This window comes from Saccopteryx bilineata, chromosome 3 (assembly GCF_036850765.1).
Source record: "Saccopteryx bilineata isolate mSacBil1 chromosome 3, mSacBil1_pri_phased_curated, whole genome shotgun sequence".
In the NCBI taxonomy this organism is placed as follows: domain Eukaryota; kingdom Metazoa; phylum Chordata; class Mammalia; order Chiroptera; family Emballonuridae; genus Saccopteryx; species Saccopteryx bilineata.
Window position 1 is genome coordinate 94,164,561 of NC_089492.1, and position 27,227 is coordinate 94,191,787.

General features: G+C 39.9%; 1 protein-coding gene across 4 annotated transcripts in view; it reads right to left on the reverse strand.

Moving 5' to 3' along the window:
* HEATR5B (HEAT repeat containing 5B) overlaps positions 1-27,227 on the reverse strand; it is a 97,189-nt gene that overhangs the window by 21,939 nt on the left and 48,023 nt on the right. For all 4 annotated transcript variants that reach the window (XM_066266904.1, XM_066266903.1, XM_066266902.1 and 1 more), the window contains exons 21-27: positions 24,457-24,626; positions 16,552-16,696; positions 14,635-14,874; positions 13,914-14,165; positions 11,432-11,613; positions 9,018-9,086; positions 2,414-2,593 (exon numbers count right to left, since the gene is read on the reverse strand). In XM_066266904.1, coding sequence (XP_066123001.1) covers positions 2,414-2,593; positions 9,018-9,086; positions 11,432-11,613; positions 13,914-14,165; positions 14,635-14,874; positions 16,552-16,696; positions 24,457-24,626 — 1,238 coding nt within the window. The remainder of the gene's footprint in view (positions 1-2,413; positions 2,594-9,017; positions 9,087-11,431; positions 11,614-13,913; positions 14,166-14,634; positions 14,875-16,551; positions 16,697-24,456; positions 24,627-27,227) is intronic.

The window sequence follows — 27,227 nt, forward strand, 5'->3', positions numbered from 1 at the left end:
TTTTTTGAAGGAGGGACTTGGATCTCAAGTTGTGAATATACCACATTTATATTTTCTAGTGGTTTTAAGCTTTCTCTATCTCATATTTATTACTATTTGTTTGTTTTTGTGTTTGTTTTACAGAGAGGCAGGGAGAGAAAGAGAGAAAGGAACATCAAGCTGTTCCCATATGTGCCCTGACCAGAAATCAAACTGGCAGCCCCTGTGCTTTGGGACGACGCTCCAACCTACCAATCTATCCGGTCAGGACCTAGTGTTTTGTTTTTAACTGACTGATTTTTAGAGAGACAGAGAGAGGAAGGGAGAGAGAGGGGAGGTGGAAGGGAAGTATTCATGTGTTGTTCTGTTCAGTCTGCACTCTTTCGTTGCTTCCCATGTGTGACCTGACCAGGGATCGAACCCACAAACCTTATCGTTTCAGGATGATGCTCTTAAAAGACTGAGCTAACCAGCTAGGGCTCAGATTTATTATTATTCTGACAATTACCAAAATCCTCTCATAAGTACTATAGTATACTTAACCATTCACTCATCAAATCCTTACTAGGGAGTTATTCTTGCCTTGCATTTGCTATTGTACTCGGCCCTGAGGCAACAAAGACAAATAGAAATGGTTTTAGCCTTCTATAAACTCACAGACAAATACAATGATAATGGAGTGAGAAAAATGCTGAAAGAGAAATGTTTTTCTATTTTTTTAGCAAGAAAGAGTGCGAGAGACAGGAAGGGAGAGAGATAAGAAGCATCAACTTGTTGCAGTACCTTAGTTGTTCATTGTTTGCTTTCTCATATGTGCCTTGACGGAGTGGGGGTGGAGGGTGCTCCAGCTGAGCCAGTGACTCCTTGCTCAAGACAGTGACCGTGGGCTCAAGCCAGCAACCTCCTGCTCAAGCTGATGAGCTTGTGCTTAAGCCAGCGACCTCAGGGTTTCAAACCTGGATCCTCCATGTTCCAGTCTGACACTCTACCCACTGTGCCACCTCCTGGTCAGGCTAAATTATTTTTTTTAAGATTTTATTCATTTATTTATTTATTTAATTTTTACAGAGTCGGAGAGAGGGATAGATAGGGACAGACAGACAGGAACGGAGAGAGATAAGAAGCATCAATGATCAGTTTTTTGTTGCGACACCTTAGTTGTTCATTGATTACTTTCTCACACGTACTTTGACCGTGGGCCTTCAGCAGACCGAGTAACCCCTTGCTCAAGCCAGCGACCTTGGGTCCAAGCTGGAGAGCCTTGCTCAAACCAGATGAGCCCGCGCTCAAGCTGGCGACCTCGGGGTCTCGAACCTGGGTCCTTCTGCATCCCAGTTCGACGCTCTATCCATTGTGCCACCACCTGGTCAGGCTAAATTTGTTTTTAATGATCTATTTTTCTCACTTTCCACACCAGTGCCTAGGCCCAGTGCCTGCTACCTAACACTAGATGGCTTCTGTAATAAATGAACGTATCTCACTCAGGTGCAGAATTGTGTGTGGTTTTTATTTTCTTCTTTTTACTTATGCTTCTATTTTTCTCGTGTAAAATCTAACAAGAAAAACAAGCCAAAAAAATGTTTATATCCACTCAATATCATCATCTCTGGCAAAGTCACATGGTCCTAAGATAACCAGCTATTAAAAACACCAAACACAAATATCCCTGCCTGAGGGCGGTGGCACAGTGGATACACCGTAGACTTGGGACACTGAGGTCTCAGATTTGAAACCCCAAGGTCACCAGCTTGAGTGTAGGTTTATCTGGTTTGAGTACCAGGTTGCCGACTTGAGCTCAGGATTATCAACATGATCCCAAGGTTGCTGGCTTGAACCCAAAGGTCATTGGGTGGAGGTCCAAGGTTGCTGGCTTGAACAAGGGGTCACTGGCTCGGCTTGAGTCCACCCCCACATCAATCAAGGCAGGTATGAGAAGTAATCCATGAACAAGTAAAAGGTGATGCAACTCTGGGCTGATGCTCTGTCTCTCTCCTTTCCTGTCTCTCTTTCTCTCTTGACCTCTCTCGCTCTCAAATAAAAAGGAAAAAATCCCTGCACACTGCAAATTCCATATAAATGAGCAGTGGCAAGTCTCCTGAAATTTAATCAAACAAAAGATTCTTGGCCTAAATTATTTTCTATTATTCATATTTATATGTTTTCCCTGCCTAATTTCCTAACAGTAAGTAAGGAGAGCCTTTCCTCAATATAGACGTTTTTAAAAAATTCATTAAAAAATACACTGTCAAAGATTTAATAAGAGTTCTTTGGAAATATAAAAGTTTATGTATTTCGGTGAGAAAGAGAAAATATATTTGAATCTAAAGGTCAGTTTAAAAAAAAGAAGAATCAAATAGAAACTTTTTACCTATAAGAACAGACAAGCATTTCTCATGCGTGGGAAAACAGTTCAGAAACAACAGGACACGGTTACCTCTGCCCACGCCTTGAGAACAGCTAGCTTCTCCATGGTGGTGGCGCTTTCTCGGTACAGCTGGCTGGAGGAGCCTTTTCCAGCCTGGACTTTGTCCAGAGAGGAGACAAGCAGATTGTGTACTCGGCGAAGATCGTTGAGATCACTGACTACTCCACTTCCAATCCATGCACTACATACCTAGCCAAAGAAAACATGTAATTTTTATATAGAAACATTCGATGTATAAGAGAATGGAGTAAATATAATTTTTTTCCTTGAGGGAAGATAAAACCAAAAAACAAAACCAAACAAAAAAACCCGAAGCTATGATTTAATATGTTTTAATAACAAAACAGCAAGTATGGGATTTACAGTACACTTATGTGGGAAACAAAATGATATTTACTTATATCATGTTTCCATTGTCTAATTGGACAAAAGTTATATCAGAAAAAAATATTTCACCTAAATCAGATCAGTTATGAATAATTCTTACATTCAACAACATTTTTGCTTACTACAAGCAAAGAGTTATTCTGAGTGCTATAGAAGAGACTAAAAATTAAAGGAAAAAATATCTAGTCTCTGTCCTCAAGAAAGAAAATGAACTGAATGAATCCGTAAGAACATTTCAGACTATGATACTACACTTAAAAACAGGAGAGGAGGGACTAATTCTAGCAGGAAAAATAGGTATAGTTAGATATCAGGAAGATATGTGTATATATAAGGGAGTTACATGAGGGAAGAGATAAAAGTAAGAAAGTTAACTGGGATCAGATTGTGGTACATTTGAATTCCATTAGGACTGAATTCAGACTTGTTCTGTAGGAAATCATGAGTTTCCAAGAGTTCTGAACAGGTGGATATTATTAGAATTGTTCTTCAGTAGAAAGACTGCTCCAGTGCGTACGCATAGGAAGGAATGTGTACAGACAGTAAGCAGTGTGTTAACTGACTACTACAATACTATAGAACTGAGATGACAGGGACCAAAACTGGAAATGGAACAAAAAGGGAGGTGTATCAGGGAAAGACTTGCAAGTATAAATCATAGGATTTGGAAACCAATTAAGTATTTTTAGTGGTTGGGGTACACGGACATGCAAAAAGTGTGAGGAATAAAAGATTCCAAATTTTGATTGCCAAAGCTGCTAACTTGAATGAATGGAGGAAGGTGATAAGAGAGATAACATAAGAAAATAGAAAAGCCTAGTGGAGATGAGGAGTGGGTGTGATTTTGGTTGTAAACATACTGACATGCTGTGTTTAGAGTACCTGTCAGAGACTCAGGGAACGATACTCAGCAGGCAGCTGGCAACATGGGTCTGGACTTCAGGAGTGAGATTAAAGGTAACTATGTAAACCCAGGAATCCTCCATACAAAGGTGATAACTAAGGTAATATTACTAGGTGAATTTGTTCAAGGATTGATGGATTTTTTTTAAAAAGCCTTAAGGACTAACACAGGGAAAATAATTACTTAAAGGACAAATGGAATCAGAATAAACAATGAACAAAATTGAAAGGCCAGAGACACAAAAGAAAAACCAAGCAAGTGCAGCAACAATTGGGCCAACAGGAAAAAGTCCAGAAGGAAAGCATGGTCTGCTAGGGCCAGCTGTATTCAACAATTACAAGTCCTCACTTTCTTATCTGGACCAAGACATGTTTCACAATTCACACCTTTTTGGTAAAAGGTAACAAGGAACATGAACCTAATTAAGAAAGGCACCAAGCAAGATGTAAGGCATATTAACACATGGACATTTCTCAAGTGAAAGGTGGTATGAATCACAGTAAAAGAGATCAATACTCTAGTCTCACGCAGCTTCATGTCAGGGCCAAATGAGTGGAGTCAGCTCAGGTTTTGCTACCAAATAAATTATGAGAAAGCTTTTGGCTTTCAGAGCGTTTGGATACTGAATCATGTTTAATGGATTGTGTTCCTACATTTAAAACTTTTTAAAAGTTGAAAATAGGCCCTGTCCAGTTAGCTCAGTGGTAAAGTGTTGACCTGACATGTGGATGTCCCGGGTTTGACTGTTGGTCAGGGTACACAGGAGAGCACCATCTGCTTCTCCACCCCTCCACCCTCTTGCTTCTCTCTCTCTCTTTCCCTCCTGTAGCCATGACTCAATGGGAGTGAGCTGGCCTAGGGTGCTGAGGATGGCCCCATGGTCTCCACCTCAGATGCTAAAAAGAGCTCAGTTGCTGAGCAATAGAGCAACGCTCCAGATGGTAGAGCATCGCCCCCTAGTGGGCTTGCCAGGTGGATCCCAGTCAGGGTACAGGCAGAAGTCTGTCTCTGCCTCCCCTCCTCTCACTGAATTAAAAAAAATGTTGAAAATAAATATTTAAGTAACTATTATTCTCAAAGAATCCAAAACTAAATCAAATAAAAATAAGTGTATTTTTAAATGATCAGTTATAAACATACTGATGGAAAAATAAAATGCTAGTTGAAACAATGCTGAAAATATGACATTTAAAGTGAAAAAGATTCGCCTGACCAGGCAGTAGCACAGTAGATAGTGTCGGACTATGACACTGAGGACCCTGGTTTGAAATCCCGAGGTTGCCAGCTTGAGCGCAGGCTCATTCGGCTTGAGCACGGGCTCACCAGCTTGAGCGCTGGGTAGCTGGCTTGAGCATGGGATCATAGACATGATCCCATGGTTACTTTTGGGCTTGAGCCCAAAAGTCCTTGGCTTGAAGTCCAAGGTCACTGGCTTGAGCCCTGAGTCATTGGCTTGAGCAAGGGGTTACTTGCTCTGCTGGAGCCGCCTGCTCAAGGCACATATGAAAAAGCAATTAATGAACAACTAAGGTGTTGCAACAGAGAATTGATGCTTCTTGTCTCTCTCCCTTCTTGTCTGTCTGTGTCTGTCCCTCTCTCTGTTTCTGTCACAAAAAAATAAAAATAAATAAAGTGAAAAAGATTCAATATAAATATGAAAACAGAGTTGTAACTCCAAAGGAAATGAAACATTTTGGAGAGATTTGATAAATATTTCTCTGACATTTGGTAGAAATATAACCAAGTTTGGGAAAATAGTGAAGATTGAGATTTGGCACTAAGTTTACTTTGCAAAACTCTAAGTAAATTTCCACTTTAAAGAACATGAAATTAGGCCCTGGCCAGTTGGCTCAGTGGTAGAGCATCAGCCTGGCGTGCAGAAGTCCCGGGTTCGATTCCCGGCCAGGGCACATAGGAGAAGTGCCCATCTGCTTCTCTACCCCTCCCCTTCTCCTTCCTCTCTGTCTCTCTCTTTCCCTCCCGCAGCCAAGGCTCCATTGGAGTAAAGATGGCCCGGGCGCTGGGGATGGCTCCTTGGCCTCTGCCCCAGGCGCTGGAGTGGCTCTGGTCGCGGCAGAGCGACGCCCCAGAGGGGCAGAGCATCGCCCCCTGGTGGGCAGAGCGTCGCCCCCTGGTGGGCGTGCTGGGTGGATCCCGGTTGGGTACATGTGGGAGTCTGTCTGACTGTCTCTCCCCGTTTCCAGCTTCAGAAAAATAAAAAAATTAAAATTAAAAAAAAGAACATGAAATTAGAAACTGCAGATACTGCAATAGGTTTGGTTTACGTAGAAAGACAAAGTAGCAGTGAATTAGTAATATCATATTCAGAGAAAAGATCATGGCCTTACATGAAAAGAGTAGGGAATCAATGTACATGTATAAGTTTTAAGCTGAAATCAATACTTAAAGTATGTGTTAGGTCAGGGGTCCCCAAACTTTTTACACAGGGGGCCAGTTCACTGTCCCTCAGACCATTGGAGGGCCGGACTATAAAAAAAACTATGAACAAATCCCTATGCACACTGCACATATCTTATTTTAAAGTAAAAAAACAAAATGGGAACAAATATAACATTTAAAATAAAGAACAAGTAAATTTAAATCAACAAACTGACCAGTATTTCAATGGGAACTATGCTCCTCTCACTGACCACCAATGAAAGAGATGCCCCTTCCGGAATTGCGGTGGGGGCCGGATAAATGGCCTCAGGGGGCCGCATGTGGCCCGCGGGCCGTAGTTTGGGGACCCCTGTGTTAGGTTATGATTTCTACCTTGCCTTTTTTTTTTTTTTTAGCGAGAGAAAGAGAAGAAAGAGGGACAGACAAGGACAGACAGACAGAAAGGGAGAGAGATGAGAAGCCTCAATTTTTGGTTGCGGTTCCTTACTTGTTAATTGATTGCTTTCTCATATTTGCCTTGACAGGGGAATCTAGCATAGTGAGTGACCCCTTGCTCAAACCAATGACCTTGGATTTCAAGCCAGTGACCTTCGGGCTCCAGCCAGGAACCTTGGGGCTTTGAACCTGGGTCCTCTGCATCCCAGAAAGATGCTCTATCCACTGAAATACCACTTTGGTCAGGCTAAGCAATGTTTGATTAATCCACTGATTGCTGTCCCCAATTGTGTTATATCTGAAGGTCTTCGAATAATTTTTAAGAATTACCCTGATTTCCAGGTTTAATGTTACATTTCTCTAGTAAACAAGCTGGGAGCCATGTTTCATGATCTGCCTAAAGCCAGGTCCTTATTTTCCCTTAAGGAAACCACTCCAGCTGTTTCAAAACCAGGTTTTCTTCCAGAAATAAAAGAATGGGAGGTCAAAAATATGCCTGCCACTAGAAAAGAAGAAATTGCTTAACAAAAAAATAGGTAGGAGCCCTAGCCGGTTGGCTCAGTGGTAGAGCGTTGGCCTGGCGTGCAGGAGTCCCGGGTTCGATTTCCGGCCAGGGCACACAGGAGAGGCGCTCATCTGCTTCTCCACCCCTCCCCCTCTCCTTCCTCTCTGTCTCTCTCTTCCCCTCCCGCAGCGAGGCTCCATTGGAGCGAAGTTTGCCCGGGCGCTGAGGGTGGCTCTGTGGCCTCTGCCTCAGGCGCTAGAGTGGCTCTGGTTGCGGCAGAGCAACGCCCTAGATGGGCAGAGCATCGCCCCCTGGTGGGAGTGCCGGGTGGATCCCGGTTGGGCACATGCGGGAGTCTGTCTGACTGCCTCCCCGTTTCCAGCTTCAGGAAAATTCCCCCCCAAAAAAAAAATAGGTAGGAAAAAAATAAAAAAAATAAAAAATAGGTAGGGCCACATAAGAAGATGTTTAAGACAAACTCAGTAACATGAAATTCTCACAAAATTCATTCTCAAGATAAAATTCTAATAGATTTTGCTTTTCTAATGATCAGGAGCTTTGTAGGAGGTTTTCTTTACTTAAATAATATGCTCTGAAACATCACGACGATACATTTATTTATATATGACTGTGATTTCTGAGGTTTGTGTGTTGGAATTACAAAGCAAATGACCTACTCTAACTCCAAAATTTGTCCCACAATCCACAAACCTCTTTCCTAAACAACCTCCCTCTTCTCTCTCTGGTTCCTAATGGTGGGAGGAGTTCATTTGAAGGCTGCCATTAAGCTTCAGAGATGGAAGTCTTAACAACGGCAGGGAGAGGCAAATCCATTCAGCCCCAGAGAAAACACAAGCCAGAATTTCAGATCCTCGCCACAAACAGCAGAACATTCTCTCCACAGAGGCCACATGTAGTTTGAGTGTGGACCCTAAGCAGTGATGGCAGACCACCGCTCTGTACTCCAGAAAACCTGGAAGGAGAGAGTTGATTTTCTTCTATATTAAGGTAAGCAAATGAAAAATCTGTTTTCTGAAAAATTAGAGCTTAAGACATGAATCCTTTCTCAGGATGAGCATAAAAAAGAGGAACTTATTAAAGGTGTAGGAACATATGCTTTTGTGACTGTCTTCAGATACAATAATGTGAAAATATTCCCTGGGATTAATTGTGCAATGAAGCATCCATATTGTGGAATTCTCTTTTGGATAATCTTTTTTTTTTTTTTTTTTTTTTTTGTATTTTTCTGAAGTTGGAAACCGGGAGGCAGTCAGACTCCCGCATGCACCTGACCAGAATCCACCTGGCATGCCCACCAGGGGCAATGCTCTGCCCATCTGGGGCGGTGCTCTGTTGCAACCAGAGCCATTCTAGCGCCTGAGGCAGAGGCCACAGAGCCATCCTCAGCGCCCAGGCCCACTTTGCTCCAATGTAGCCTCCGCTGCAGGAGGGGAAGAGAGACAGAGAGGAAGGAGAGGGGGAGGGGTGGAGAAGCAGATAGACACTTCTCCTATGTGCCCTGGCCGGGAATCAAACCCAGGACTCCTGCACGCCAGGCCGACGCTCTACCGGCCAGGGCCTTGGATAATCTAATATCCAGAAACTTGTACAATTTTCACAGCCTATAGTAAAAAAAAAAAATCTCATTATTATCATTACAATACATTCTTTAATTATTCTATGTTTTGAGACTTGACTTTTATTTTAGTCCCTCTTAAGACTCATATTTCTGTCAGTTCTGGGTTATATAAGAGCTACGTATCCCCAAGTTATTCTCTCAGCTATAACAAAAAAAAGAGGATGTTATCAATATTAACAGTTTCTAGTTCATCATTTGAAACAGAATAAAAAAGGTAACTGTCATTGTATTACCAAGATAAAATAAATGTTATTTAATTGTTCTATCTTCTTTCCTGGAAGTGAAATTCTAAGCTATCTATGAATTTATAGACAGTAACAATAGAAATCCCTATTGTTCTTACCTGGCAAGCTTTTGCTATTATGTCTGATGGGGTATCTTGTGAAAAGGCTGGTCTTAGAGCAGCTCCCACCTAAAAAAATAAATACAAGCATTTTATTTTCAATGATAAGTAGTAAACAAAAAGCCTCTTGTCTTTAGAGAGGAAAACACACAAAACGCACCTCGTTCCTCTCCTTTTTTATTATTATATCTCTCTTATCTTTCTTTCCAGGTGCAATACGCTCAACTGTACCACTTTTCTTTTGTTATCCAGGAGGTCACCATTATCAAATCTATATGAATACTATACCAAATAGACAATGAATTTCGTTTCTTTTTTTTTTGTTTAATTGTAACAGGATTTTCTGACAAAGTCACATGTTCCCAGAGATAACTAAAAACTGCTATCCTTTTATCCCCTACATTTCCCTAAACTTATTTCTAACAGTATTTACTGCATGGATGACTCTTATGTAACTGGATCATTACTTTGGACAACTTAGTAATAAAAACTTACAGCCACTAAAAAAACTTGGAAATCATTCTACCTCAAAAAGATTCTTTAACAAATATTACTTTATGTACTATTGTTATTGTAATAAGTAAAGGAATTTGAGCTTTAGATTTAATAAGCAAAAATCAATTACAGATTCTTAAGTATATTAGATTTAATATGTAATATGTAATAGGGGAAAGGAATCAGACGTAGTCAACTTCTAATTTGAGATCTCCTTCCTTTCACTAGAGTCACTTGCTAAGACACATCAACAGTGGTTTGGAAATGAATCAAGAGCACCTCTCTGTGACTAAAGACACATGGCAACTAACTGCAGTATTGTTATTGCAATAATCAACTAATTGCAAAGCTGGTAATTGGGTCCTGTACTGAAGGAATACTATAAAAGAGATTATTGGGTCAATTGATAAAACTGGAATATGATAGAGCAGTGGTCCCCAACCTTTTTTGGGCCACAAACCGGTTTAATGTCAAAAAATATTTTCACAGACCGGCCTTTAGGGTGGGACGGATAAATGTATCATGTGACCGAGACTAGCATCAAGAGTGAGTCTTAGACGGATCTAACAGAGGGAATCTGGTCATATTTTAAAAATAAAACATTATTCAGACTTAAATATAAATAAAACGGAAATAATGTAAGTTATTTATTCTTTCTCTGCGGACCGGTACCAAATGGCCCACAGATCGGTACCGGTCCACAGCCCAGGGGTTGGGGACCACTGTGATAGAGTATGTAAAAATAGTATAGCAATGTTGAATTTCCTGAAATTAATGACTGTTCCGTGATTATTTAAGACAATGTTCTTGTCCTTTGGAAATACAGACTGAAATGTTTACAGGTAATTGTACATGATTTAAATAATTTACTTTTAAATGGTTTAGAAATAAGAGTGTATATGTGTGTGTGTGTGTGTGTGTGTGTATCTACAGAGTGAGAAGAGACTGATATTATCAATGTTTAAGCAAATGAGGCAAAATTAACAACTGGCAGATATAAAAAAGGGTATAAGACAGTTTTTTGTACTATTATTGCAACTTCTCTGTTTGAAATTATTTCTAAATAAAAGGTTAAAAAAAAGCCTTCATTCTAATAGGTTGGGTATTTGGGAATAAATCATTCATACAGGTTTTTGTTAGCCAGTTGGACAAAAAGCTCTAACTTCCTCACTTGTATTTATGATAGAAAAACAATGGATTATATATTATTCACACTTTATTTTGTTTAAATTTAAGCAAAGCTTTTAGGTAAGGCATGAAATGTTTGGAACCAAGATTTTGGTATAATCAAAGCAAAAAAAAAGTTTATTCTTTCCTTGCTAACGTGTTTGCCTTTACCAAATATACCATTACTAGGCTTACATCTATTGTGACTCATTTGAAGAACATAAGTCAAGAGATAAATCTCAGGAGAATGAAGTGTCTGTTTAGAATAAAATAAAAAATCTTTTGAAAGTATCTAATTCGTTCAGTAATATTTTATCTGCTGTTATTAAGTCAATTTATGCTTCAGCATACAGGGCACAATTGCTTTCTTTTTTTAAAAATGCTTGTACAATCTTCATATATAAAAATAATGGCAACAAATCCACAATACTCTTTGAATGTTCTTTTGAATGTTCTTTTTATCTTTTAAGTGGCATGGCTAAATGTGTAAACACAAGACCGGAAAGCCAGGCTGGAATTTCTATTCTAGTTTTATCACTAGCATGCTATCATGACTTAAAAATAGTGACAAGTTTTATACTATTGTTTTGGAACTGTGGGTGGATTCAAACTATGCAACAGACAATGGCTGTAAAGATATGCCTTTTACATGAATAAATAGGTTGCAGTTCCAAGTACATTCCTCCAGGGAATCTTCATTAATTCTCACTCAGAGATCAATTTTAAGTTTTTAAATAAAGAGAATATCTCACATTAGCTTGATACTGCTCCAGAATCACATGACCTGGAAATTCTGGCTCAGGCACAGATGCAAACTTCTTGATAATGTCTTCCAGTGCTTGCAGCCCAGCCATCCGCAGCTGGTTACTGTGATCAGTTGCAGCCATGAATGCCATGCGAATCAGGTCAGAAAGATGAAGTACTAAGAGGTCATCTAAAAATAAAAATAGGAGGCTAAAGGAAAATTTTTCCAAAAATAAGTGTAATAACATAAAAATATAAAATAAATTTATAAAGTACTTATAATCCACGTATTTCACCATGTTTAAAAATAAAGATACACTTTGAAGAAAGCTTCCACATCATAATCTCTCAAAAATATTGGTAAACTAATTACCATAACTTTCCCCAAACAAATCTGTAATTCTTTTAGAACAGGGATTGGTGAACATTTTCTTTAAGAACTCAATAGTAAATATATATTTTGGCTTGGCCAGCCTCGTAATTTCTATAGCCACTATTCAACTCTGCTGTTGTAAAAAGATATTCACAGTACCTATACAGACGGGTATGTGGTACCTCTACAAAACCGTATTTACAAAAACAGGCTGGGGGCTAAAACTGAACTGCAGGCAGGAGTTTGCCAAACCCTATTCTGACTGAAGAAGGATCACAGAGAGAGTCAACCTTGCTGGAATAAAGACAGGAAAAGGGGGCCACAAGCCAAGGAATACAGGTGATCTATAAAAGCAGAGAAAGAAAAGAAAAAGAATTCCACTAGATCAGGGGTTGGGAACCTATGGCTCGCAAGCCAGATGTGGCTCTTTTGATGGCTGCATCTGGCTCGCAGACAAATCTTTAATAATAATAAAAAAAATAACGTTAGAAATATAAAACATTCTCATGTATTACAATCCATTCATTTCTTCCTGCTCATGTTCATGGTTGTGGGTGTCTGGAGCCAATCACAGCTGTCCTCCAGGACAACACCAAATTTTTATTGGATAATGCCTAACATACACGGGTCGTTGTATGGCTCTCATGAAATTATATTTTAAAATATGTGGCGTTCATGGCTCTCTCAGCCAAAAAAGGTTCCCGACCCCTGCCCTAGAGCCTCCAGAAAGGAATGCAGCTCAGCCAACACTTTGACTTTAGCCCAGTGAGTTTCATGTTGGACTTTCTGACCTACAGAACTATTATGTCAATATATTCATATTGTTTTAAGCCACTGAGTTTGTGGTCATTTGTTATATAGCAGCAATAGACAACGAATACAACCAGTCTTTTCTACCTGGAAAACCTTTCCTCTGCCTTTAAAATCTAGCTTTAAACCCCTATCTTCTGTGAGGTATTCCCTGGCTCTTCAGGGTATGAATACTACTTCTTTATGTTTCCAAAGCACTCTACCATACCACTATTGGGACATATAATTATGTGAGAGATAAGTCTGTCTCTCTGTCTTCTACTAATATACTAGAAGTTCTTCAAGGATATGGACTATGTTTTTTTCTTTTTTTTTTTTTTTTTTTTTTTAAGATTTTATTTATTCATTATAGAGAGGAGAGAGAGAGAGAGAGAGAGAAGGGGGAGGAGCAGGAAGCATCAACTCCCATATGTGCCTTGACCAGACAAGCCCAGGGTTTCGAACCGGCAACCTCAGTGTTTCCAGGTTGACGCTTTATCCACTGCGCCACCACAGGTCAGGCATTTTTTTCTTTTTTGTATCCCCAATGTGTAGCAAAGAACAGGATTCAGTAACTGTTTGCTGGTACCCTATATTCAGATTCACATTTTATACACGGTATACCATGTTTTACTTCTCGTTCATTTTTTAATCCATTTGTAAGCTCTGAGCTTCTTAAACGTAGTAAGTTAAACTGAAAGGCACTTTTAATGTATAGACTTGAATACTGTTAGTACATAAAATTTGTCTCCAGATGTTTAAAAAAATGACAGAGTGATGAAGAGACAACAAAGTGGAAGACACAGAGTCTGTTACTGCCCAGCTCTTAGCCTGTTTGGGTATCTGCATTTGTAAAATGAAGAACTGGACCTCATAATCTCTTTGTAAATTCCTCATTAATATCTGGTTCAGGGAATATGTGGCACAAAAAGCTTATAAAACATTAAAAACAGTGAAGGGTTTCAGTAATAAACAATTTTCACCTTTTCAAAAATACCTAATAACATTTTTGAAATCTGCGAGTTTGAAATCTGCCAAGGTATTCATAAATCCTGACAGTCTCCATGCTGGGGGATGCAAAACTCAGGTTATACACCTTAAAGTTCTGTCATTCTATGAAACAGAGTGCTAACCTCAGAGTTTAAACACTGAAGTGTTAAAACTAGGACAATGTACTGAGAAAACATAAGTTACTGCCATCATTATCCTTAGGACAAACGAGGTAAGGAAGGCGGGAAGGAAAGTAGAAAAGGTATGTTACATAGCAGTAAAATATTGCAAACCTATAAAAACACTTTTGGGAAAAGAAGAACTGATTATAAATTTACGTGTAGGGTTTCGGAGTTTAGCAGAACGTGCCATGGCCAGATCAAAGTGAGCCGGGTCCGCATTCTCACACAAATTGATGATCCGACACAGGCAATCAGCAGCAAACACCCGAGTGGCCCACCGAGGTGCCACGAAAGGCTTTGATTTATCGTCTTCGCCTAGAGTGGTGAACATGGTGTCATCATCCATCTCATCTTTCTTTTCAGATTCTTCATCTTTCCCAATACCTAATGGAGTTGCTGTGCTCATATCTGTAACAAAAATAAAAGCATATTATAACAATCTCTCATTTAGCAAAAATACTTTAGAAGATTGTCAGAAGATTGCTAATTTTTAAAAAGGTTAAATTTTCAATCGTTTGAAAGTAGTAGAATTGGCAAGCTTTCTTTTTTATACAATCAGTCAAAAACCAAGAAAATGATAACATAACTTAAATACTAGTTTAATATACAGTGCTATTGACAAAGTAATCTGGGATTTTTACACAGGAAAATTTAGTTTTAACCTAGTCATTTTCCAAAAAATAAAGTTCACTACTTTGTAATATAATCTTCAACATTTTTAAAGATATTTAGATTAAAAATCATAAATATTTTTAAATGTAAGCTCAAAATTATATCTCTATCTCTATATATATGTATATATAGGTACATATCAGAAGCAAAATAATTTTCATTATTTTGAGAACACATTTTATATATGTATATATTTAATACATACCACTAGAAGCTGCCAGGACATCCTTACAAAGCATTAACCAGTGGGATAGTTTTTCTACAGCCAGTGATGAAAGCATATGTCCCAAAGTATCATGAATATCAGAACATAATTTTCTGTCTGTCTCCCGGTCTAGCATTCCAAAAAGAAGTCCCTCAAGACCTGTTTCTGTTATATTAACACCTTGGTGCCGGCAGTGGATATCACTTTGAGAACTGACTCCAGGTGCAAAAGGACTGACATCTGAAAAGCAATTTTGACAGATGAACTTGCATAAGATTTTGTTGTATACTGTAAGTAACGATTATGCTAAGAAATAAGGCTTTCGTGCAAATTCCCAACAGCAACAAAACCAGTTAGCCATATATATGATTTATCTGTGGTCTCCAGATAATTCTTTAGGAGTAGAATTTAATCTGACAATTAAAGGTAAAACCTTGATCTTTAAGATTGATATTATGATGTATTTTAAACAAATGTCCAGGGATGCTCCATAAAAATATTTGATTCTAAACAAAGGTGGTAAAGAGACACTTTTTAAATAGATTTAATTTAATGGGCTGAAAAAAGTTATTGCTATATTTGTTGGAAGAACAAATTGAAACTTATTCAGTCTTATAGTTCATATTTTTTGTTAAATCTATAAAGCCAGAACACAAATTATAAATGAACTGTATCCTAAAGTTTATTTAAAATTTTGGAGAACCTTTTCCAAGAAACATATAATCAATAAATAACACAGTTATGAAATAGTGGTACCATTCTTAATTTATCCAAAAACTCTTTTTATTCTCATAAATAGCAGAAGTAATAAAACTGGCAGCCCTAAGAATGAATACAGTATGTTTGTTAATAGACTCTCTCATTATACTATGCTAAAATTGAAGTTATTTTGATATCTTGCTCCTTAGTCCACAAGCAAATTCTGTGCATTAGAAAGTCTTATAAGCAAAAGTTTTCTTTCACAATAGGGGAAGAATCTCTGTCAACTGAGCTCCAAAAAAGTTCCCGAACCACCTATCCCTAGAGAATGGAAGACAAGCTATGAATTCAAGCAGTTTTAAAAACCCTACCCCAAAGCAGAAAGACCTGAAGAAGGCAAAGATCTACCTTATACTACCAACATTTCATAGAGTATTGGTTACTCTGGCCTTACCTCTTAGAAAGGTTATATCACAAAAAGTGAACTACTGTCAAAGACTGGAAGCTTTCAAAATAGATAATTTCTCTTTTCAGAAGTCTATTAGTGATACAAAGCAATATCCCCAGTGAGTCACCCTTTATATAACTAAATCATTCTCAAGGGATGACAGAAATATTCAGATAAATGGTATCTTTTTTAAGTTACAAAATTTTTTAAAAGGCAAATATGTAAAATTACCAAGAAAACTACTCTGAAATTTTTAAGGTGATAATTTTATTTTTAAAAATAAGAAAATTGAACATATTTTAACACAAAGAGTTTTTTCTTTTTTTTTTTAATTCAGTGAGGAGGGGAGGCAGAAAAACAGACTCCTCCTGCATGTGCCCCAACCAGGATCTACCCGGCAAGTGCACTAGGGGGTGATGCTCTGCCCATCTGGGGCATTGCTCCATTGCTCAGCAACCAAACTCTTCTTAGCACCTGAAGCAGAGGCCATGGAGCCATGCTCAGTGCCCGAGGCCAACTCGCTCCAACTGAGCCATGGCTGCAGGAGGGGGAGAGAGAGAAAGAAGCTAGAGGGGGAGGGGTAGAGAGGCAGATGAGTCTTTCTCTTGTGTGCCCTGACCAAGAATCAAACCTGGACATCCACACACTGGGCCAGCACTCTACCACTGAGCCAACCAGCCAGGGCCCAAAATATGTTATTTAATAAGTAATACTCATTTGATATGTTAACGTATTTAAATGAAAAGAAAACTGATTGATGAGTGACTTACTAGTACCACTGCTCTCTTTGTCCCCAGCGTTTTTTGCGAGGCTCATGGCATATTCGCACACTTCAGCGGCTTCTCTTTGTGCAAGCTGCCGGAGGCATGCCACAGCAGCTCGTCGAAGTAGCAGATGGGAACTACACAAGTGAACCTGGAAACCATAACAATGTTAGACTTTTTTTTTTTAACCTGTAATTGGCCCTGGCTGGACGGCTCAGTTGGTTAGAGCATCGTCCTGAAGCCCAGAGATTGCCAGCTCAATCCCCAGTCAGGGCACACACAGGAACAGATTGATGTTCTTGTCTCTCTCTCCCTCTTGCCCTTCCTCTCTCTCTAAAATCAATTAAAAAAGAAAATGCTGTAATTGTACTTGCCTCATGAAGATATATCAACACCTAACCTGTGAAGAGACTCTTCATTTAACAGCCTCAGTCATTTAAACACTGTCATCAAATAATGGCCTTTTAGAAAAATAACAATAGCAGTAAAATATATAAAGAATGCTTTAGTAGCCAAAATAACTACTCCAAGGCCTGAGCACCAAATATCATACAATGTACTGAATAAAACTGCAGAAGGATCTTTTGCATGTTATATATGGTCCTAATAAAATCTGTATAAGTACACATAGATTATATGATGTGAATGAAAAGTTAGGGGGCAGAGTACTCAGTAAAAAAATTTCTTTTTTTTTTTGGTATTTTTCTGAAGCTTGAAACGGGGAGAGACTCCTGCATGCGCCCGACCGGGATCCACCCAGCACGCCCACCAGGGGGTGATGCTCTGCCCCTCTGGGGCGTTGCTCTGTTGCGACCAGAGCCACTCCAGCGCCTGGGGCAGAGGCCAAGGAGCCATCCCCAGCGCCCAGGCCATCTTTGCTCCACTGGAGCCTCGGCTGCGGGAGGGGAAGAGAGAGACAGAGAGGAAGGAGAGGGGGAGGGGTGGAGAAGCAGATGGGCACTTCTCCTGTGTGCCCTGGCCGGGAATCGAACCCGGGACTTCTGCACGCCAGGCCGACGCTCTACCACTGAGCCAAAGGGCCAGGGCCAAAAAAATTTCTTTTTTAAAAAAGATTTTATTTATTGATTTTAGATTGAAAAAAGAGGGAGAGAGAAGTGGTGGGGGAGGAGCGGGAAGCATCAACTCATAGCTGTTGCTTCTCATATGATCCTTGACTGGGCAAGCCCAGGGTCTCAAACCAGCGACCTCAGCATTCCAGGCTGAGGCTTTATCTACTGCACCACTACAGTAAAAATTGAAAGTAAAGGAAGGTATTAATTAAAATAAAATTAAAAAATCAAGAAAACACCTAAGAAGAATTGCAAAACAAAGTCCTCTGGTATAGAATTTTTGTTTTCTCAAAAGTTCCTGTGAGAGTCAATATAGCATATACTAACATATGAAGTAAAGGATAAAGCACAGTACAGCCTAATGATTGAGAGCTCAGGCTCCGGTTGCCAGGCTGGATTTGAATCCTGGTTTAGTCACTTACTCCAGAGTGACCTTAGACAAGTCACTTAGTCTCCCTGGGCCTTGTTTGCCCAGATGTATAATGGGGACAGTAATTCTTCATAAGAATATAGTGAAAATAAAATAAGTTCATATAAGTGGCTGACACATTGTAATTGCTCAATAAATGTTAGCTATTACCATTATTACTATAGCTCTGATTCATCAAGAAAATATTAAACTATCTTTCACATGCTACTTTTTAAAAAAATTTTTAGTGAGAAGAGGGGAGGCAGAGACAGACTCCAACATGTGCCCCGACCAGAATCCACCTAGCAAGCCCACTAGCGGGCACTGCTCTGCCCATCTGGGGCCTTGCTCCTTTGCAACCAGAGGCATTTTTTAGCACCCGAGGCAGAGGCCAGGAGTCATCCTCAGTGCCTGGGGCTAATTTGCTCCATAAAGCCATAGCTGCAGGAGAGGAGGACAAGAGAGGTATAGAGAATAAGAGAGAGAGAAGTGAGGGGGTAGGCGTGGAGAAGCAGATGGATGCTTCTCTTGTGTGCCCTGGCGGGAATCGAACCTGGAACATCCACATGCCAGGCGATGCTCTACCACTGAGCCAACCCACCAGAGCCCACATGCTACTTTTTAAGCACAGAAGTAATACATTTCATATTTTTATTTTTTTGGTAATACAATATATTTTAGAAAGAATCTTATCTACAAATGATGAAGGGTGGAATGATTATGTGGAATCCATCACCCCTTCACAATGTAAGACAGCATATTTTTAGGTGATAAAAATATAGCATTATTAATATATCATATATTATACTCCATTTATATTATTAAGATAGCATTTGTAACTCAAGATATATTTGCATAAAATTCATAGCCAATAAAATTTATACCAAATATTAAAAACTTTATATAACTGAGGGGAGAAAATGACAAGTATTTTCCAACAAAATTTTATTTACTTCTCATCCTGAATATAACACATTTTGAAACTTTCAAATGTCCTATAATTAAGAGAGCTTAAGTATGGTCACATGAGATGGGCAGGACAAATCACTTAGACTCGCCGAGTTTCCGCTTTGTTGCCCATACAAAGGGGACAATGTCCACCTGCCACTCTTACACAACTGCTGTAAGAACCAAATGACTAAATATACTGCTCACAATAATTAGGAGATATCTTATAGCTTCATATTCATTTTGAAATTTCCTCTAATTTTTGTGAGCAGTATGTACATGAAGTAGAACATCATAGAAATTTAATTTAATTATAATTAAACAGAACTATAGCTAAGAAAATACACTAAAAAAATGGTGACTGGCAGAGCCAAAGTAAAAGTGAAAGAAAGAAAACATTTTACAATTTATGAAGTGTTTTCAAAACTCCATTTCAATGATTCTGAGGTGATTTCCTTTTTCATTTTAACATCTCTAAAATGAGAGATGATTATAATCTGATATCTTGACAGTCACTGTAAACCAGGTGAAAGTAAAGATGTTTTTATTTGAAAAATTTCCAATGATAATTTTCTGTGAAAATCCACAAAATATTACGAATAAAACATTAAATTTGATAAAAATATGTGGCTTCCTCATGCCCTTCCTAGTCCCTCAGAGAAAACTACAATTTGTAGGACATCCATAACCAGGATTTGGTTTAGCCTGTTCTTGAACTTGAGCTAAATGGAACCATACAGTGTGTTCTCTTCTGTGTCTGGCTTCTTATCAGCAATATGTCTGTGAGATTCATCCATCTGATCCCATATAATAGTAGTTCATTAATTTTTATTGCTGGGAAGTATTCTGTGAAATAATTATATCGCTCTTTACCCACTTTGCTGACTGATGAACATTTAGGTTGTTTATTTTTTGGCTACTATGAATAACATGGCAATGAACATTCCTGTCCGTATCTTTTGGCATACATATGCATGAATTTCTGTTGGGCATTTACTTAACAGTGGACCTGCTGAGTAAAAATGTATGCATATATTCAACTTTTATAAATTATGCCTAATTGCCTAATTAGAAAAAGCTTCTTTTTTCCCCCCTACACTCCACAAACCTCAAGAACAGGAACGCTGTGTGCTCCTACCTCCATCTTCCTATAAAAACCCCTATTATTTTACTTTATGTCATCTTGCTATCTCTTCTTGTGCCTACCATCCTAGACAAATGAACACCCCTGCTCTGTCCTTGACAACGTGGGCATTAAGCCCAAGTCTTTCCCTCACAGACTTCTACAATTATCCCAGAGGACATAAATGTCTATGTGCAGAATACTTCTGTCAGGACAGGAGAATGAATAACTACGGGTCACATGGTACAAAAAGTCAATAACTGAGTAGAACAGAACATGAAATGTATAAAAATCTGAATTGATTTCACTAATATGAATGAACCCATCCATGTGTAGACGATTTTTCAGAGTGTCAAAAGATCTGGTAATGGAAAAGCACAAAGGCCTTCTGTCAATATGGAAACAAGCCATCCACTTGAATGGCCCTTTTTCTCACCTTATCCTGCCATGCCATTTCCTTCCCACCAGCTGCCTGTAATCTCACTATTTAGTCTTTTGGAAGTGGTTCAGGAAAGTGCTCCAATATGCCTTGTAATAAAATCCATGAGGTTCTACTAAGGATATCAGCTTGCAGACATAATCTTGTGTCGACACAAAGGAAACCCATTGCATTCCCTGTGGTTTCCTGATAACTGCCACTGAGATAAAGAAAGTAATGTTATTACTTTCCCAGATCCTCTTATTTAAATGTGTTCTATCTCATAAGGTCAACCTCCACAGCATACTTTCCATTAATGAGGGAAAAAAAGAGAGAGGAACCAGACAGCTTGAGGAGTGTATGCCTGCATCTTCACCACATTCCTCAGGTGCCTATCCAAGCTTCTGTTCTGCAACAAGTCTACCTGGCTCAAGAGTACCATCTATGGCCTCAGAGCTTGGGCATCAGACCATGGCTTTTGCCAGCATGTGACTTATCACGTGGCAGAATTCAATCTAGTGTATATTCTTAGTTGACCTTTTTTATTTTTTTTGCGGATGTTCTTCGAAAACATTCCACGTGCACCTGCTCTCTGCCTTGTGGCACACTCAAACTCCCTAATGATGTGGGACTAATTCAGTGCCCTGTGGTGAAACAGGAGCAAATGTTGTTGAGTAAAGCTAAACACATCACATGAGATCTAGTCTCATGGCCTTTCAGTTCCTTTACCATATCATGGATGACCTTCCATTCCCTTTCCTCAGCAACAGTCTCCCATGGTTACATCTATAGAGCCTTTACTTCTTTCTCCCTATACATCAGCCCCTCCTGTCTTTACCTTTCTCCCTTATTGAGATTTCATAACCCTTCATTTCAGTGCTGTCTTGTTAACTTCCTCACCTCCCTCGCCCTGCTGTCATTTATTTAAATCTGTTTGACTAAAGCCCACCGACAAATGTATCAAAGTATCTGGCTCCTCCATGCCCACACCCAGGTTGTTTACAGGTGCTGGAAAAAAATCTCACAACAGATGAATTAGTACCATCATAAATCACAAAATGGAAATAAAGAGGGCCACTGACCTCTAGTGAACCCTCAGTACAACCACAGGATCTTGTAGTTCTCCAGTTACTTGCAAACTCCCACATCCTATTCTACCCAAACTTCTGACTCTACTGCTGGCTCCCTCATTCATAGGACTTGATCAAGAAAGTAAAGGCCATTAGATGACTCCCTCCCTCATCTTCCAGCCTGCTCACCTATATCCACAAACATCCTTTCCTTCTTTCTTTATGCTGCACTGGAAGAGATACCCCTTACTTACGCCCTGAAAACTCTACCCCATTAAAACCTTGGATGATTAAGTTTCCCTCTCTGCTCTCTACCTTTGACTTGCCCACCCTACTGGCTCCATGTCCTCAGTATTTAAACATGCTCACTTCTCACTACTGTGGAAGGAAAGAGTCTTCCCTGACCCATTCACCCCCTTGACTCTTTGCACTCTGTCCTCTACTCTACAAACTTCTGGAAAGATGTTTCTGTTTCTATTCCATCTTTTTTTTTTTTTAAGATTTTATTTACTGCCTGACCAGGCAGTGGCGCAGTAAATAGAGCATTGGACTGGGATGCGTAAGACCCAGGTTCGAGACCCCAAGGTCTCCAGCTTGAGCGCAGGCTCATCTGGTTTGAGCAAGGCTCACCAGCTTGGACCCAAGGTCACTGGCTCGAGCAAAGGGTCACTCAGTCTGCTGTAGCCCCACGGTCAAGGCACATATAAGAAAGCAATCAATGAAAAACTAAGGTGCCGCAACAAAGAATTGATGCTTCTCATCTCTCTCCCTTCCTGTCTGTCCCTCTCTCTGACTCTGTCATAAGATAAATAAATAAATAAAAATTTTTAAAAAGATTTTATTTACTGATTTTAGAGAGAAGAGAGAGAGAGAAAGATGGGGGGGGGGGCGGAGCAGGAAGGATCAACGCCTAGTAGTTGCCTTGACTACTAGTAAGTTCCTTGACTGGGCTAGTCCTGGTTTTCAAACCTGTGACCTCAGCATTCCAGGTCAATGCTTTATTCACTGCGCCATCACAGGTCAGGCAATTTCTGTTCCATCTTTAATCCAATGTATCTGGGCTTCTACCTGTATCACTCTACCAGATGACTCAACAGTTTCTTAAATACATCCCACTCCATCCTGTCCCAGGGTCTTTCACATATTTTTCTTCTGCCTTAAAAATAAATGCTGCCTACTCCAATACCGTGTTCTTCCCCAAACTGACTCCTATTTATCCTGAAGATCACACCTTCAATTTTATTTTTTCAGGGGAATCTTTTCTGAATGCCTGGATTATGACAGGCTCCATGTATGGTGCTCCCTGTAGCCTTTTCTAGCACTTATTTCTAAATAATCATTGTTAGCCAGGTTCCCTTAAAACTATAAACTTCATGATGACAGATGTATCCTCCATACTTTGCATGATGACTGACATATAGCACGCTCTCACTAAGTATTTGTTGAGTGGATAAATTAACCCTTTGAGTAGTACAAACATTCACGTACGTCCTCACTCAAAGGGTTAACAACGCCTGATCTGTGGTGGCACAGTGCATAAAGTGTAGACCTGAAACGCTGAGGTCACGGGTTTGAAACCCTGGGCTTGCCTGGTCAAGGCACATATGGGAGTTGATGCTTCCTGCTCCTCCTCCCTTTCTTTCTCTCTCTCTCTCACACTCTCTCTCTCTTTGTCTCCCATCTAAAATGAATAACTAATAATTTTTAAAAATTATAAAAAAAAAGGACGGATTAACAAAAAACTCACGATTCAAAGGGTTAACAACTATGAGGATAGTAATAGATCCTCAGAAGTTATCAAACTTTAGGAAATAAAATTCTGAGTAGGAAAAACTAAAAATATGATGCATTCTTAGCCAAGAAACATATAGTTCATCAAAATACTTTTAAAGACATGAAAAAGAAAATCACACTGGCTGGTTAGCTCAGCAGTAGATCACTGGCCTGGCATGTAGAGGTCCCAGGTTCGATTCCCGGCCAGGGCACACAGGAGAAGCGCCCATCTGCTTCTCCACCTTTCCTCCTCTTCTTTCTCTCTATCTCTCTCTTCCCCTTCTGCAGCCAAGGCTCCATTGGAGCAAAGTTGGCCTGGGCACTATGGATGGCTCCATGGCCTCTGCTCAGGTGCTAGAATGGCTCTGATTACAGCAGAGCAATACCCCAGATGGGCAGAGCATCACCCCCTGGTGGGCATGCCAGGTGGATCCCGGTGGGGCACATGCGGGAGTCTGTCTGCCTGCCCTTCCCCCCCCCGCTTCTCACTTCAGAAAAATACTTTAAAAAAAAATCACAAAATAAAATAAATCATCATAAAATGATTATTGAAGCTGAAATCTTTTTTTTTATTTTTATTTTTTGTATTTTTCTGAAGCTGGAAACGGGGAGAGACAGTCAGACAGACTCCCGCACGTGCCCGACCGGGATCCACCCGGCACTCCCACCAGGGGCGACGCTCTGCCCACCAGGGGGTGATGCTCTGCCCCTCCGGGGCATCACTCTGTTGCAACCAGAGCCACTCTAGCGCCTGGGGCAGAGGCCAAGGAGCCATCCCCAGCGCCCGGGCCATCTTTGCTCCAATGGAGCCTTGGCTGCGGGAGGGGAAGAGAGAGACAGAGAGGAAGGAGAGGGGGAGGGTGGAGAAGCAGATGGGCGCTTCTCCTGTGTGCCCTGGCCAGGAAACGAACCCGGGACTTCTGCACGCCAGGCCGACGCTCTACCACTGAGCTAACCGGCCAGGGCAAAGCTGAAATCTTAGAATTCATCATCCAGGATAAAAACTTGCATTTTTTTTTAATTTGATCTAGTTTGATCTTTTGGGAAATGAATCTGGAGCTCTCTAAATAAATCAATAAATACAAAAGCTCTATACTTACACAAAGGCTAGGAACGAGACTAGACAGATTGACATGTCGTGGTGCAAACATGTGAAGCTGCTGAAGGCAGGAGATGGCAGCTGCCTGGACGAGGGAATCTGAGTGATCCTGGGTAATAGCACAGCCCACCAAACAAGAAGAACGAATTGTGGAAATTGTTGCTCCATTTCCTAGCAACAAAATAAAAAATGTAAAATAAAACGTTTTTATTAACACCAAAAATATTTCTAGAAAACAATTATCTTCTAAATACCCCTCCTTCTGATTACAATTCAGATAGTTTCAAAACAAAGGTATGGCCTGACCAGACGGTGGCGCAGTGGATAGAGCCTTGGACTGGGACACAGAGAACCTAGGTTCGAAACCCCAGGGTTGCTGGCTTGAGCATGGGCTCATCCAGCTTGAGCGTGGGCTTACCAGCTTGAGCGTGGGAGTCGCTAACTTGAGCATGGGATCATAGACATGACCCCATGGTTGCTGGCTTGAGCCCAAGGATGCTGGCTTGAGCAAGGGGTCACTCGATCTGCTGTAGCCCCCCCAGTCAAGGCACATGTAAGAAAGCCATCAATGAACAACTAAGGTGCCGCAACAAAGAACTGATGCTTCTCATCTCTTTCCCTTCCTATCTATCTGTCTCTATCTGTCCTTCTCTCTGTCTCTATTACAAAAAACCCCCCAAAAAACAAAACAAAGGCCTGGCATGACCAGGTGGTTTTGCATCGGCCTGGGATGCAGTGGACCCAGGTTTGAAACCCCAAGGTCGCTGGCTTGAGCATGGACTCATCCAGCTTGAGTGTGGGCTCACCAGCTGGAGCGCAGGGTCGCTGGGCTTGAGTGTGGGATAATAGACATGATCCCATGGTCGCTGGCTTGAGCCCAAAGGTCGCTGGCTTGAAGCCCAAAGTCACTGGCTTGAGCCCAAGGTGGCTGGCTTGAGCAAGTAAGTGGTCACTTGCTCTGCTGGAGCCCCCTCATATGGTCAAGGCACATAAGAGAAAGCAAGCAATGAACAACTAAGGTGCCACAATGAAGAAATGATGCTTCTCATCCCTCTCCCTCCTGTCTGTCTGTCCCTGTCTGTTTTTCTGTCTCTCTTGCTAAAAAAAAAAGTCTGCAAAGCCCATGAAAATGATTTAAACACAACAGTATATAGATGACAATGTACCTCTATTAGATTTAGCTAGGCTTATATTTATTTCCTGAAAATTATATTGTTTTTTAAACCCATTAATTTTATTTGAAAAAGACAAGAGTCCTCATCTCAGGTTCCCTGTTCAACCAACATTAACACCTCTGTTATATAACTTGAAATCCCATTTTCCTAATAAGAGTAATGGCAACTTTTACAGAGATAGGAAAAATAAATTGTAGTATCATGTGCTGTCTACATAACACTGTCTTAATTGCCAAATATACTATTATCAGCACAGGCCTGAGAAAATACAAGGTCTTTAAAACTTCCCAAACATAGCTGTGAACTTATCTTTTACTTCTAAAGATGAAATAAAATTTTTACAAATATAAAAGTTTCATGTACACAGAAGGACTAAACAAGGAAATCAGAGTCAGGTAGGAGCCACATTCTAATTTGAAATAAGCATTGCCTCATCACCATCACATCAGAAAGCACTTGGTAAACACATACACTTAATCAAAGGCACCTGTTTTTTCTCTCCTTATCCTTCTGATATTCACTGAAGACAGAACCATCAACTTTCTCAAAGACGACTCTGCGTCCAAGAAAGGGACATGTCTAAATCACAAATTTTCTCAATCCCTAGCATTTTTCTTTAATATCCTTTCTTTCCACTTCCTTCTTTTTAGAAATGTCTGTCCACAGTGGTTAAGAATGCAAGCAGAGGATACTGATCTGGGTGTCATCTCTGACCCAACAGTGGTTGAGAATGCAAGCAGAGGATACTGATCTGGGTGTCATCTCTGACCCAACCACTCACTGGTGGTACATATGTAACCTCTCTCAGCCTGGGTTTCTTCTGTGAAATGGAGACGTATGTCTGTCTCAGGATTATTGTCAGAAATGAGATGTTTGTTATAAAAAGCTTGACCCACTGAAGACATTTAATAAATGCTAAAATAAAACTCTGAAAGTAGCTTATATATTCAGGATAAATTAGCAGTAATTTGTTGACCTGAGTGTTTAACCATTAGTGTTATTATTTCAGTGTAATTGAGTGGTAAGAACATGGACCTTAGAATCATAAATCTGCTACTTATTAGTTCAGTAACTCTAGGCAAGCTACTTATCTTCTCTGAGCTTACTTCCTCAGGGAAAAATGAGATAATATTATCTACCTTATGGCAGTGATTTTTCAAAACTATGTTCCTAATCCTGAAAGTTCAAAGAAAACAGCAAAGCGAAAGTCCATAAGGACAAGTGAATGGTTTTCCAGGCCAAAGGAATTCTACTTCTGTCTTTATCTTCATGTGGCCCTAAGTAAAATTTCATTTAGAAATATTTTCTCTGTTCAGAACTTCAAAAAATGCTACAAGCTACAGGTTTGTTGTAGAGATTAAATAATACATGTAAAAAGCAGAGTTCCAGGTCTCCCACAATTTGCAAGAATTTAGTGCCTAGGATTGATGATGATGATGATGATTTTTACTACAAAATTTCTTTAAGTGATTGAAAAATTTTTTTAGATTAAAAAATAAATGTAAAAAGGAACATCTAAAAAAAATTTCTTTAAGCAACATGATGATCACATTCAGGAAATTGAAAGAAAGTAATGATCTGTCTAGTTTCTCTAATT